This window comes from Hemitrygon akajei, chromosome 2 (assembly GCF_048418815.1).
Source record: "Hemitrygon akajei chromosome 2, sHemAka1.3, whole genome shotgun sequence".
NCBI classification, from domain to species: domain Eukaryota; kingdom Metazoa; phylum Chordata; class Chondrichthyes; order Myliobatiformes; family Dasyatidae; genus Hemitrygon; species Hemitrygon akajei.
This window is the reverse complement of record NC_133125.1, coordinates 143,272,625-143,286,337: the sequence shown is the minus strand read 5'-3', so window position 1 is coordinate 143,286,337 and position 13,713 is coordinate 143,272,625. Positions and strand designations below refer to the sequence as shown.

Sequence of the window (13,713 nt, the reverse complement as noted above, 5' to 3'; positions counted from 1 at the left end):
GAGGGGCACTGATGAGTGTGGTAGACAAAGGGATCTGGGAATACAGGTATATACGAGGGGTGATTGATAAGTTTGTGGCCTAAGGTAGAAGGAGTCAATTTTAGAAAACCCAGCACATTTATTTTTCACCATAGACCCCTCCCACATTTACACACTTAGTCCAGCGGTCGTGGAGCATACGGATCTTGGACCTCCAGAAAGTGTCCACAGATGGGTGATTGATTAGTTTGTGGCCTAAGGTGGAAGGAGATGAGTTATACAGCTCTCGTTACAAGCACATGCAGTTCAACTCTTCGAGTGATTATGCAGGAAGTTTGAAGTTAATAACTCATCTCCTTCTACCTTATGCCAAGGACTTATCAATCACCCCGATGAGTTATTAACTGATGAGTATGCTCCATGACTGCTGGACTAAGTGTGTAATTGTAGGAGGGGACTATGTTGAAAAATAAAGGTGCTAGGTTTTCTAAAATGGACGGCTTCTACCCTAGGCCACAAACTTATCAATCACCCCTCATATTTGTTGCATGTGGTGTCATAGGCAGGTAGGGTCAAAAAGAAAGCTTCTGGCACTCTGGTCTTCATAAATCAATGCATTGAGTACAGAAGATAGAATGTTATATTGAAGTTATATAAGACGATGTTGAGGCCTGATTTGGAGTATCGTGTGCAGTTTCCTACCTACAGGAAAGATGTAAACAAGGTTGAAAGAGTACAGAGAAAATTTACAAGAATGTTGCCGGGTCTGGAGAAACTGAGCTGGAAGGAAAGATTGAAAAGCTATTCTTCAGAACATAGAGGATTGAGAGGAAATTTGATAGAGGTATACAGTAATATGAGGGTATCACTAAAGTAAATGCAAGCAGGCTTTTTCCACTCAGGTTGGGTGAGCTTACAACTAGAGTCATGGATTGAGGGTGAAAGGTGGGGTTTAAGGGGAATATGAGAGGAAACTTTTTCACTCAGAGGGTCATGAGAGTGTGAAAAGAGCTGCCAGACACAATTGGTCCATGTGAGCTCAATTTCAACATGTAATAGAAGTTTGGATAGGTACATGGATAGTAGGGGTATGGAGGGCTACAGTCCCAGTGCAGGTTGATGGGAGTAGGCAGTTTAAATGGTTTCGGCATGGTCTAGATGGGCCAAAGGGCCTGTATCTGTGCTGTACTTCTCCATGACTCTGTGATGTCACAGACTAGTTGGGTAGATGTGGCTTCCAGATTTAACCACTGTAGAGAATGTAATTTCCAGTTCTTTTAGCTTAATGGTCTGCTGACTAGATTGACCAAAATGAGGAAGGAACACTGTCATTACTGAAGGAGAACAGTTCTTTGAGAACTGGTGTAGTAACATTGTAAAGATGTTTATCATAGCGAGTTCAGTTAGTAGTGGGAAGGCCTTTCTTTAGGTAGTTAACCTCAGCAAGCCTGACTGGCAATGAACCTGTTCGATGTTCAGGAGTTAGACAACAAAGAAATGTTTATTTTAACTTTGCTGGACCAAATCCAGAGCCTGAAGCACCAGGATTCCTCAGAGCAAGTGTAGTACTCAGAGCTGTGACAGATCACTACACTGTCCTGCCTTCCAGATCCGTCCTTAATGCTGTATCCTGATGCACCAGTCAGCATTGCCCACATTACACAATTTATAGATGCAGATCTAAGGTGGAAAAATTTGGTGGCAATATTTGAGGATATAATACCCTGGGGATTACATTCCACCAGTACTGACCCTGGGGATTACATTCCACCAGTACTGACCCTAGGGAGCATATACCACCAGTACTGACCCTGGGGATTACATTCCACCTGTACTGACCCTGGGGATTACATTCCACCAGTACTGACCCTAGGGAGCATATACCACCAGTACTGACCCTGGGGATTACATTCCACCTGTACTGACCCTAGGGAGCATATACCACCAGTACTGACCCTGGGGATTACATTCCACCAGTACTGACCCTAGGGAGCATATACCACCAGTACTGACCCTAGGGAGCATATACCACCAGTACTGACCCTGGGGATTACATTCCACCTGTACTGACCCTAGGGAGCATATACCACCAGTACTGACCCTGGGGATTACATTCCACCTGTAATGACCCTAGGGAGCATATACCACCAGTACTGACCCTGGGGATTACATTCCACCAGTACTGACCCTAGGGAGCATATACCACCAGTACTGACCCTGGGGATTACATTCCACCTGTAATGACCCTAGGGAGCATATACCACCAGTACTGACCCTGGGGATTACATTCCACCAGTACTGACCCTAGGGAGCATATACCACCAGTACTGACCCTGGGGATTACATTCCACCAGTACTGAACCTAGGGAGCATATACCACCAGTACTGACCCTGGGGATTACATTCCACCTGTAATGACCCTAGGGAGCATATACCACCAGTATCATCCCTGGTGATTATATACCACCAGTATTGACCCTGAGGATCATATACCACCAGTACTGACCCTGGGGATTATATATCATCAGTGATGACCCTGGGGATTATACACCATCAGTGCTGACCCTAGGGGTCACATACCATCAGTACTGACCCTGGGGATCATATACTGTCAGTACTGACCATGGGAATTATAATCCACCAGTACTGACCCTGGGGATCATATAGCACTAGTGTTAATCCTGGGAATCACATACCATCAGTGCAGACCCTGGGGATCATATACCACTAGTGTTGAGCCTGGGAATCACATACCATCAGTGCAGACTCTGGGGATTATAATCCACCAGTACTGACCCTAGGGATCATATACCATCAGTACTGACCCTAGGGATTATATACCGTCAGTACAGACCCTGGGGATCATATACCACCAGTACTGACCCTGGGGCTTATATACCACTAGTGTTGAGCCTGGGAATCACATACAATCAGTGCTGACCCTGGGGATCATATACAAAGGGTACTGACCCTGGGGATTGTAGAGTCTGAATGCTCTACAGAAAGAAATCCTTTCTGTCCGTGCCGCTGCCTCTGACTGGACGTCCCTATATGGAACACCGGGTTTCTGAATGCCGCTCTTCTAATCTGTTGCAGATGCAGGCTTCGGGGATCAACATGGTGCTCCTGCTGATCGACGAAGCCTCGGATAAATACTTCAAGAGCAGATCGGTCCCAGTAGTGGCATCGATGGCTAGTGTGAAAGGACTCCCTCTCAAGCCACGGATAGTGGAGTTAACCAAGGAGGCATCAGGCTATGGGTTCTTCCTGAGGATGGAACAGGGCCACCAGGGTACAGCAGCCAGGTGTTATTTGCATGTATGCTCCTCTTACTGAATCTCCCGCCACCAGGAAACAGGACTCCGACTGGCCTCTCGGACTCCTTTCCTGTGCAAGTTCTACCCTGATGGGGGCTGCAAAGGAGGGATCAGATGCAAGGACTGGTGATTTCTGCTGCTTCTGGTCTCCTGCAAACCCCCACCTGCCACATCCGCTGTATTTATTACCCTCTGTTCCTGACTCCCAGCTTCACAGTGTGCCTTTTTAAAATTCCTCAAACTCTGTCTCCATTCACAAATCCCTCCATGGTTTTGAAGCCTCCCAATTCTGTTCCCTCCCGCAGGCCCCGTTTCCTCTTCAGGTCTAACTCTTTTTGAGCAACCCACAGCTATTTATTCACTCACTGGCAGCCATAACTTCAGCAGCTAGGGCCCCAGTCTCTGTAACTCCCTCTTTGTACCCTTCCTTCTCTCTCTCCTCCTTCTTTAAGATCTTTCTCTTGACCAAAGCCCTTGTGCTTTCGCTCATTGGCTCTTAGATTTCCTCAGTGGCCTCGTGTCAGTTTTTTTCTTGAATTGGCTTGAAATACTGTGCAACTTACTGACCTGGTTCTTGGCAGAGATTCCTACACCTTTTGAATATACCTAGCAACTGGAAGCCAGATGGCTGGGGGATTAATTTTACAAATTGTTGCACAGTTGGGTAGTAACAGACTAGAACGCAGAACACAGAATATTACAGCACAGTGCAGGCCCTTTGGCCCAAAACGTTGTGCTGACTTTTTAACCTCCAAGATCAATCTTTACCCGTCCTCCCACATATCCCTCCATTTCTTTCATCCATGGGCCTCTCTAAGAGTCTCTTAAATATCCCAAATGTATCTGCCATGACCACCATGGCTGATAGTTGGTTCCACGCCCTTACCGTGCTCTGTGTAAAAAATTTACCTCTGACATCCTCCACTAAACGTTCCTCAACCAGCTTAAAATTACGCCCCCTCCTATTAGCCATTTCAGCCGTGGGAGAAAGTCTTTGGCTGTCCATTCTGTCTAAGCCTATTAACATCTTATACAGCTCTGTCAAGTCACCTCTCATCCTCCTTCACTCCAAAGAAAGATAGTCCTAGCTCACTCAAGCTGTTCTCATAAGACATACTCTCTAATCCAGGCAGCATCCTGGTCAATCTCCACAATCACCTGTAATAAGTGACCCATGAAACCTCCTTCTCGGCCTCGCAACCCACTCTCCAAGCTCACAATTTGGCTGAGAACTGGAGAAACAGGAGGAGGCCAACAGCTCCTTGAGGTGCTTCTGCCAGACAATAAGATCCTGACTCACCGTGCCACCTCCCTGCTTTTGTTCACATCCCTCAAGAAAGACGGCAGAAATCTGTCAATTCCTGATTTGAAATAAACCTCTGGTCCAACTGTTTTTCAAGGAACTATGTTTTAGAATGCTCACCATTTTTCTCATTGGTCTAAATTTCACAACACAACTGCCAGTTTGTGTAATCTCCCTTGTGGTCCACACCTCGTCGAAGGAGAGCCATGGCTGGCAGCTGAATATAAGGATGAGTTATCAGCCCAGATTAAGATCAGGAGCATTTCCATGAACCATTCCCAGTGCCTCCAGAATAACTTACAACTATCCACCAACAGGCACCCATCCATGGCACTCCTTTCAGGTTTTTAAACTTATTCAAACTTCTCCTCACCAAAGCTGCGTGCCAGTGACAAGGCCAGCGTTTATCACCCATCCCAACTCTCTCTTGAACTGCCATCTTGAACTGCTGCAGTCATTCTTGAACATGCCAGCAAGGGGGAGGCCTTGTTCTTTTTAATGGAGGAGGTCATAGGTTTAAGTGAAACAATGCTACATATTTCCAGGTCAGGATATGGGAACCTACAGGCGGCAGTGTTCCTGTATGGCCGCTGCCCCATCCTTATTGGTGGGAAAGGTGGGTTTGGGAAGGAGATGTTGGAGCATTTTGTAGTTGGTACACACTGCCGCCACCGTGTGCTGGTGGTGGAGAGTATGGATGTTTAGGATGGTGGAGGAGGTGCTAATCGAGTGGATGTCTTGAGATCTGTTCGAGGTGCACGTACCCAGACAAGTGGGAAGTATTCCATCATACTCCTGACTTGTGCCTTGTAGTTGAGGGGAAAAGCCTGGGAGGGTTAGGAGCTGACAATCACTGCTGGAATCCCAGCCTCTGACCTGCTTCTGTAGACATAGTCTGTGGTGGATTGATGATTTTTTTTTTGCAAACTTCCAGGTCACATCATCAGGGCGATTGACCCAAACAGCCCAGCCGAAAAGGTGGGTCTAGTTGATGGGGATATGCTGATTGCTGTGAATGGGACAAGCGTGGAACATCTCGATCATGAGAATGTGGTTGAAGTGATAAAGAAATGTGGGAACAAGACCACGTTCCTTGTTGTCGACAATCTCACAAGCAAGCTTTACAAACAGGTAGGTGTTTCAATCAGCTAAGAGTCAAGGGCAAATGGGAAAAGCTGTACACCCACACTGGATGGTGACCCCGGGAATTGCTGTCACATTCCAATTCATCCTTGTAGATCCTAGTGGGTCCCTTTGGACAGTAATTCACTCCCAACTGGGAACTGTTGTCTCTGAGCCTCATTCCAGTGACTTGAGCACAGATGTACCGATGGCAGAGACACAAAGATACTGCAGACACTTGAAACTGGAGTGACACCTGATCTCCAGAGGGGAGATGGTGAGTGTAAAGCGAAGGGGAATGGTCTCAAAGCAGTCCCAGGGTGATTGGGGACCCAGGAAGTGTGCAAAATAGCTGGCAGGTTCTGCCAGGTAGGGCAGAGGCGCAGGGTTAGAGTTGGGAACAGTGGCAGGTGGATGATAGATGGTGGCAGAAATGAGAGGTAGGTACAGTGGGCTGGGGAGAGGGGCGAATGGAAGTTGGAGGCAGCTGCTGCTCAATCAGCAGGAACACTATGGTCTCCTAGTGATGGAGACCAAGTGATGGAGGAGAGAACAGGAACCAGCGGGGGGAGGACAATCGGGAGCGGTTGGGGGGGGGGTGGTATTGGAGTGAGGAGTGAGCCTGTGGGAGAGCTGTGTGTGTACTGGGTAGATGGAGACAGGAAGGGGAGTGGGGTGCAGATGGGTGGGAAAAGAGACAAAAATGGGAGGAGCAGAGTGAGGGAGATGGTGTGGGAGGGTTACCTAACACTAGAAAGTTCATTGCTCATGTTTCACATACAAAACACTGGAGTAACTCAGCAGATCATGAAGCATCTATGAAGGGGAGTAAACAGTCGACATTTTGGGCTGAAACCCTTCAGCAAATCTTTCCTTCGTGAGTCCTGATGAAGGGTCTCTATCTGACACATCGACTGTTTCTTCCACTCAACAGATGCTGCCTGAACTGCTGAGTTCCTCCAGCATTTTGCATGTGTTGCTGAAGATTTCCAGCATCTGCAGTATCTCATGTGTCAATGTTCATGCCATAGGGCTGAAGACTACCTCAAGGGCTGATAAACACTGTTCCAGTGTGGCCAAGGAGACACTACACCTGGGCTCTGTGTATCCTGTAAGGTGGAAGTATGAGATCCCATTGCTGTGATGTTGAAGAAGGATAGAAGATTTCTCCCTGATGTCCTGGTCTAGTGCTTTCCCTCAAACATGTATATTTACTTGAGTCAGGACATTTACTATGAGGTTGTTTTACTCATGTTGTGAATGCATAGAAGATTGAGTATCACTGGTAATAATTAAATATAAATAGTCATTACCACCACTGGTAATAAAGGAAAGGTTAATTGAACCAGTTATGTTGAACGCTTGCCTTAATATTCAATCCCAGGCTGGCATTTCTCCACTCTGCTACTGGAATGAAGTCCATGAGTCATCCTGTGCTGAGGACATCGAAGCGCCAGCAGAGAGTCAGAAGACAGAGGATGGTCCATCAGGCGATACCAAACTTTGCCACCTCATCAAAGGCCCAGAAGGATTTGGCTTCACCATCGATGCCGTCCGGGGTTCACAGGGGCAGTCTATTAGAGAGGTAAATGACACATTTCACCAGATGTTTCAATGTTTTAATGTTTTGACATGCATGCAACAAATAAAGCTTATCTTTTCTGATGAAGGGTCTCAGCCAGAAATGTTTATTACTCTCCATCGATGCTGCCTGACTTGCTGAGTTCCTCCAGCATTTTGAAAGTGTTACTCTGGATTTCCAGTACCCGCAGAATCTCTTGTATTGAAGTTTATCTCTCTAGTTTTTTTTTTAGCTATGGACAGTCCATGAACACCTGGTCACTACCTCCTTATTCATATTTCGCACTATTTCTTAATTTTATAACTTATAGTAGTTTTTATGTCATGCACCGTACTGCGATTGTAAAACAACAGATTTCATGACCTGTCAGTCATGATTCTGATTCTGCTATTGTTTGGGAGAGTGGGGGTTGGGGGTAAGGGGTAAAGGAGAGAGGGAAAAAGAAGAAAGTCTGCTGCTGTGTGGCCTGCTGAGTTCCTCCAGCATTTTGTGTCTGTTTTCATCTCTGTATGCTGCTTCCCCCCTTGGACCTTTGTGGTAGTTATCTTTGAAAAGAGAATCTCAGAACTTAGAGAAGGCTAAGAAAATCATTAAACTGTGGATGTTGAAAATAGGAAATAACCAGAGCACCCGGAGGAAGCCCACGTGGTCGCAGGAAGAACATACAAACTCCTTACAGAGCATGGTGAAATTGAACTTGTGCATTATGTTAACTGCTACTTTACCCTACTACCCCTACTTGGTGTTCCCAATATGCTCCTTTTGTATGTAATCAACCTGATTTTCGGGCAGTGTGTTCCAGGTCTGGTTGTGTGAAGACTTATCCCTTTTGTCTTCCAGGTTGTGAAAGGAAGCCCAGCCAGCGAGGCTGGCCTGGAAGTGAATGACATTCTAATAGAAGTGAATGGCAACAGTGTGGAGAAGGACACACACAACGAGTTGGTGGAGAGAATCAACAGCTGTGGGGATCAGCTGAGCTTGCTTGTGGTCAGGAAGGAAGGGTCGGAGCACCTCAAAGCCTCGGAGGAGCCTGCGTCTTTACCAGCAGACCTTGAGCCAACTCCCGAGCCCACCAGCACCTTCAATGACATCCAAGAGCAGAGCAAAGCTGAGGAGGCAGCAGAGGCTCATGAACTCCCCCAGAAGGCAGGAGAGCAGGTATATCACTAGCCGCAACTTGGGGATCTTAACATGGCTTCAGCAGCTCACTGTGGTGCAGAAGCAGGTCAAGTTGCCTGTGTACATGTTAGGATGGGTCACTAAGAGTTTGCTCAAAGAAGTTTAAATTAGAGAGTGCTGAGAGGGTTTAGGTGTGAAATCCAGCACCTAGAGCAGAGAATCAGGGTTGTGCATAATCCCAAAATTACAGAACATTTATCGCAGAGAGAGAAGCCATTCTACCCAAAGAATGATTCTGGGAATGAAAGGGTTAACACTGCGGTGTGTTTGCTGGTGCTAGGCTGAAGTTTAGAAAAAAAGGGTGGGGGGGGGGGGGATCTCATTGAACATTGAATATTCAAAGCCTAAATAGAATGGACCCTGCAGAGGATGTTTGGTTTAGTGGGGGAGTCTAGGACCAAAGGGTACAGTCTCAGAATATACAGGGACATTCCTTTCATACAGAGATTAAGAGGAATTTCTTTATCCAAATGATGGCTTCATTGCCACAGGTGGCTATGGAGGGCAAATTATTGGGTATATTTAAAGCAGAGGTTGATAAGTTCTTGATTAATAAGGGTGTCAAAGGTTAAGGGGAGAAGGCAGGAGAATGGGTAGAAACATAGAATACCTACAGCACAATACAGGCCCATTGGCCCACAAAGCTGTGCTGAACATGTCCCTACCTTAGAAATTACTAGGCTTATCCATAGCCCTCTATTTTTCTAAGCTCCATGTACCTGTCCAGGAATCTCTTAAAAGACCCTATTGTTCCTGCTTCCACCACGGCTGCCTGCAGCCCATTCTATGCACTCACCACTCTCTGTGTAAAACAACCTACCCCTGACATCTCCTCTGTATCTACTTCCAAGCACCTTAACTTGTGCTAGCCATTTCAGCCCTTGGGAAAAGCCTCTGTCTATCCACATGATCAATGCTTCTCATCATCTTATACACCTCTATCAGGTCACCTCTCATCCTCCGTCGCTCCAAGGAGAAAAGGCTGAGTTCACTCAACCTATTCTCATAAGGCATGCTCTCCGATCCAGGCAACATCCTTGTAAATCTCCTCTGCACCCTTTCTATGGTTTCCACATCCTTCCTGTAGTGAGGTGACCAGAATTGAGCACAGTACTCCAAGTGGGGTCTGACCAGGGCCCTATATAGCTGCAACATTACCTCTTGGGTCTTAAGCTCAATCCCATGATTGATAAAGGCCAATGTACCATATGCCTTCTTAACCATAGAGTCAACCTGCGCAGCATGTACAAGACGGTTAATAAATCAGCCATAATAGAATGGCAGAGCAGACTTGATGGGCTGAATGGCCTAATTCTGCTCCTATGTCTTATGGCCTCTGCTCCATGAGCTTCCTCTTATCATTCACCATGTCACTGTGTGTCCATTCCTTTCTCCTTTCACAGGGGATACTTCAGAGAGGAGGGATGACTAGGGCCACAGAGCATCTAATCAGCCAATGAGGATTGCAAAAGGGGATATTGCCTGATTGGGAATCAGTGCAGCTCAGTGTGCCTCAGGGTGACAAGTGACTATAATTTGGTGCCAGTTTGGATGCAACACTCTTTATTTTTTTTTACAGGACAAGTCCTCCTCCTCCTCCTCCTCAGCTGAAGACAATTCAGATGATGATACACAAATGTGAAAGGATTATAAAGGAAATGTACACAGCCAAGGCACATCATCACCACTTCAGGAACATGATCACATAATCATAAGTACAGTTTTCTTAATGAAATTCCCTACATTTTTGAAGTAATAATGCTCAATGTAAGAATCTATAAAATTTAAGTATTGAATCTCACATCACAATTGACAATTATGTGTGTCAGTGATCTAATTAGCCCTTGTCTCTCAATCCTAAAATACTGTTCCCTACCTCGCATATTTAACCAAATACTTTCTGAACATTACTGTAGAACTGCTTCTAGCAGACCGGTGTGCGAGTTTCTCTGTGAGTTAACAAGTCCAAATGCACACAATTGTACTTGGACAACGATGAACCTTTTCAACAGCTCTGTATATAGTGTTACAACAAGTCCTAAAGAGCAGGAATGGTCATTTATCCAATCTGGCCACAGAGATATTTAGAAAGGTGACCTAAAGCTTAACCAAGTGGTACATTTTCAGTGAAAATAAAAATATCAAATTCTGGAATCCTTCAACAAAAACAGAAAATACTGGAAAATCTCAGCAGGTTAGGCAGCATCTGGGAAAAGAGATGCATGCACACAGTCAACATCTCAGATTAGCAACCCCTCCTTAGTATGTTTTAAAGTGAGTCCTGAAAGGGAGGAATGGTAGAGAGACAGAGGCAATTGTGGAGTTTGGGCTACAGAAACTATCATTGGCCAAATCCCTGGAAAACAGCTCTGTCTTTTGGTGGTTTGCTGGAAGTAATTCCTACAATATACTGAGGGATAGACAATGTATGTCAGTATCCCTGTAATATATACACAGAGAAACATAATGCACAAGGAATAAGTATATCCTAGCATATTACAAGGATACAAATCATTTCCAATGTCAAATCAAACCAATTCCTTATGTATTTAAGGCTACTTGGCTGTCTCAACATGACTGGAGTGATCACCAAGTTTGAGTTTTAAATAAAATATCGGTACATCTTCGTGAGGGACAAAATTCAAAATAAAACCAGTGGGACAATTAATCCACAGCCCATTGTACCGGTTGGTGGATTCTCCTTCTCTGTCGTTGATAAGTCAGTAACCAAGAGACCATCCAACCATCAGGTGGATGAGAGGCATGCCTTGGCAGTAGTATTCTTTGAAACTGGGTTACTTTCGGAGATCCTGCAGGAATGAAAATTACCATATGAAAATATTTACACTTATGAATATGCCTCATCAATTGCTCATATATTCAATGGGTATCACTGGCTGTAGTATACTTATATGAATCACTCCACACTGAAGGATGTTGCCTAACTTAATGAAATTTTTTATAACCTGGAAGAAGTTTGTAAGTTCTCCCTGTGACCGCAGGAGTTTCCTCCCACATCCAAAAGTCTTAGGGTTTGGTTTAGTGAGTTATGGGCATGCTATGATGGTGCTGGAAGCATGGCGACTCTTGAAACTGCCCTTACCCCAAACGTCACTGATTTGATTTGATGCAATGGATACATTTCACTGCTTTGATGTTTTCATGTACTGTGACAAATATAAAGCTAATCTTTACTCTTTATTTGATCCAATTTCCCAATGTCCATTATCTTCACACCATTTACTGGCCTCCATCAATCACCTTGACTAATGATACAGGAATAGGCCATTCAGCCCCTCGAGACTTCCTCCCATATTATTGGACCTCTCACTGCACAAAACTTTGGGCCCCTTATCTTAGAAAGGATATGCTGCAATTGGAGAGGATTCAAAGGAGGTTCACGAAAATGATTCCAGGATTGAATGGCTTGTCATATGAAGAGCATTTGATGACTCTGGGCCTGTATTCACTGGAATTCAGAAGAAAGAGGGGTGACCTCATTGAAACCTATCAAATGGTGAAAGGCCTTAATAGAGTGGAGGATAGGATGTGGAGAGGATGTTTCCTATGGTGGGAGGTCTAAGATTAGAGGACACACTTCAGAATAGAGGGGCGTCCTTTTAGAACGGAAATGAGGAGGAATTTCTTTTGCCAGAGTGTGGTGAATCTGTGGAATTCTTTGCCACAGGCAGCTGTGGAGGCCAAGTTTATTTAAGGCAGAGGTAGATAGATTCTTGATTGGTCAGAACATGAAGTGATACAGGGAGAAGGCAGGAGATTGAGGCTGAGAGGAAAATTGGATCAGCCATGATGAAATGGTGGAGCAGATTCAATGGGCCAAATGGCCTAATTCTGCTCCTATATTTTATGGTCTTACATAGGTTAAAATGTAGGCTGCTGCTCTAGGCAGCAAAATTATTTTCAAACTTAAGTCTTGCCCAGTCCTATTTGCTTTTAGGAGTCCTGGAAATCTGGAAACCTATCCTAAATGGTGTGGTGCCCAGGGGTGGTGCGGGAAAAACAGATGCCAGTGGAAATTTGAGACCAAGTAAAATTTTTGTTAGGGATTCAAGGTTATGTTCCATTGTTCAGGTCTCTCCCTCAAGGGATCTTAACTTCAACTAGATCACATAAAGATCTTTAATACTCAAAGGATCACAACCTTATTATAAAACATGGCACAAAAGGTGGGTAAATGAGGTTAAGGTAGATTCAATTTAATAGTCCAAGAGGAGGCTTTGCTCTTTCTGCTCCTATCAGATCAGGAAACACCCATCCATGCAGTACAATTGTTTCAGATTCATGAATGCAATGTCGAGGTCCAAGCTACATAATTATATGCTGTACTTATGACTTTTTTTTCTGTAAATAGAAACAATAAAACTTTCAATGGACAAAACTTGTATCTTTGATTTATTTTATGAATAAAAATGGGCAACTTAATTTAAAATACAGAGCAGAATATTATTCACTTCATGTACCCAAGTCTGTAAATCTCTTTGCAACACTTGTATTGAAGTGTAGATTTGTAAAACAAAACACTGGTGACAAAACAGAAGTTAAAACAACCACAAATAACTATAGTTTGAAATGGGAACTGTTGGGATTGTGTGTCTGGTTAGCTAGTGCTTTCATTTTCAAAAGTGAAAGATAAGCATTTTGATAGAAGCTGGGTGAGCAAATCAGAAAAGGATAATATAGCTATGGACAGGTGTGTGTGTGGTGGCATCTGTCGGTCTCGAGAGACCATGGATCTGCGCCTGGAGTTTCCAGGGCGCAAGTCTGGGCAGGGTTGTATGGGAGACTGGCAATTGCCCAAGCTGCAGGCCTTCCCCTCTCCACGCCACCGATGTTGTCCAAGGGAAGGGCACTAGGACCCATGCAGCTTGGCAGAGCAATGTGTTGTTAAGTGCCTTGCTCAAGGACACAAACACGCTGCCTCAGCTGAGGCTCGAACCAGTGACCTTCAGGTTACTAGTCTGATGCCTTGCCCACTAGGCCACACGCCAACACACATATGGACAGGTAATGGGTGAAATATTAAATTGCAACAATAAGGAAAGAACTGGTTAGTCTTTTTTTAATCTTCAGATAAAGAAATAGATTTCCGGTAGGATGATGGGGAGAGACTGAAGCAAGTTTTAACTTTAAATCTCACAGCAACCTGTGGTGAACTCTAATTCTTATCTAGCAGATGCACTTACACTCTGTAACCACTTTATTAAGTGCCT

The 13,713-nt window shown here is 44.8% G+C and overlaps 1 protein-coding gene across 1 annotated transcript in view; it reads left to right on the top strand.

The window, feature by feature from the left end:
• pdzk1 (PDZ domain containing 1) overlaps positions 1-12,881 on the top strand; it is a 32,349-nt gene extending 19,468 nt beyond the window's left edge. The window contains exons 5-9 of the mRNA XM_073028834.1: positions 3,076-3,271; positions 5,534-5,730; positions 7,106-7,306; positions 8,144-8,461; positions 10,062-12,881. Of these exons, the coding sequence (XP_072884935.1) occupies positions 3,076-3,271; positions 5,534-5,730; positions 7,106-7,306; positions 8,144-8,461; positions 10,062-10,124 (975 nt within the window). The 3' untranslated portion in view covers positions 10,125-12,881. The remainder of the gene's footprint in view (positions 1-3,075; positions 3,272-5,533; positions 5,731-7,105; positions 7,307-8,143; positions 8,462-10,061) is intronic.
• The last annotated feature ends 832 nt before the right edge of the window (positions 12,882-13,713 follow it).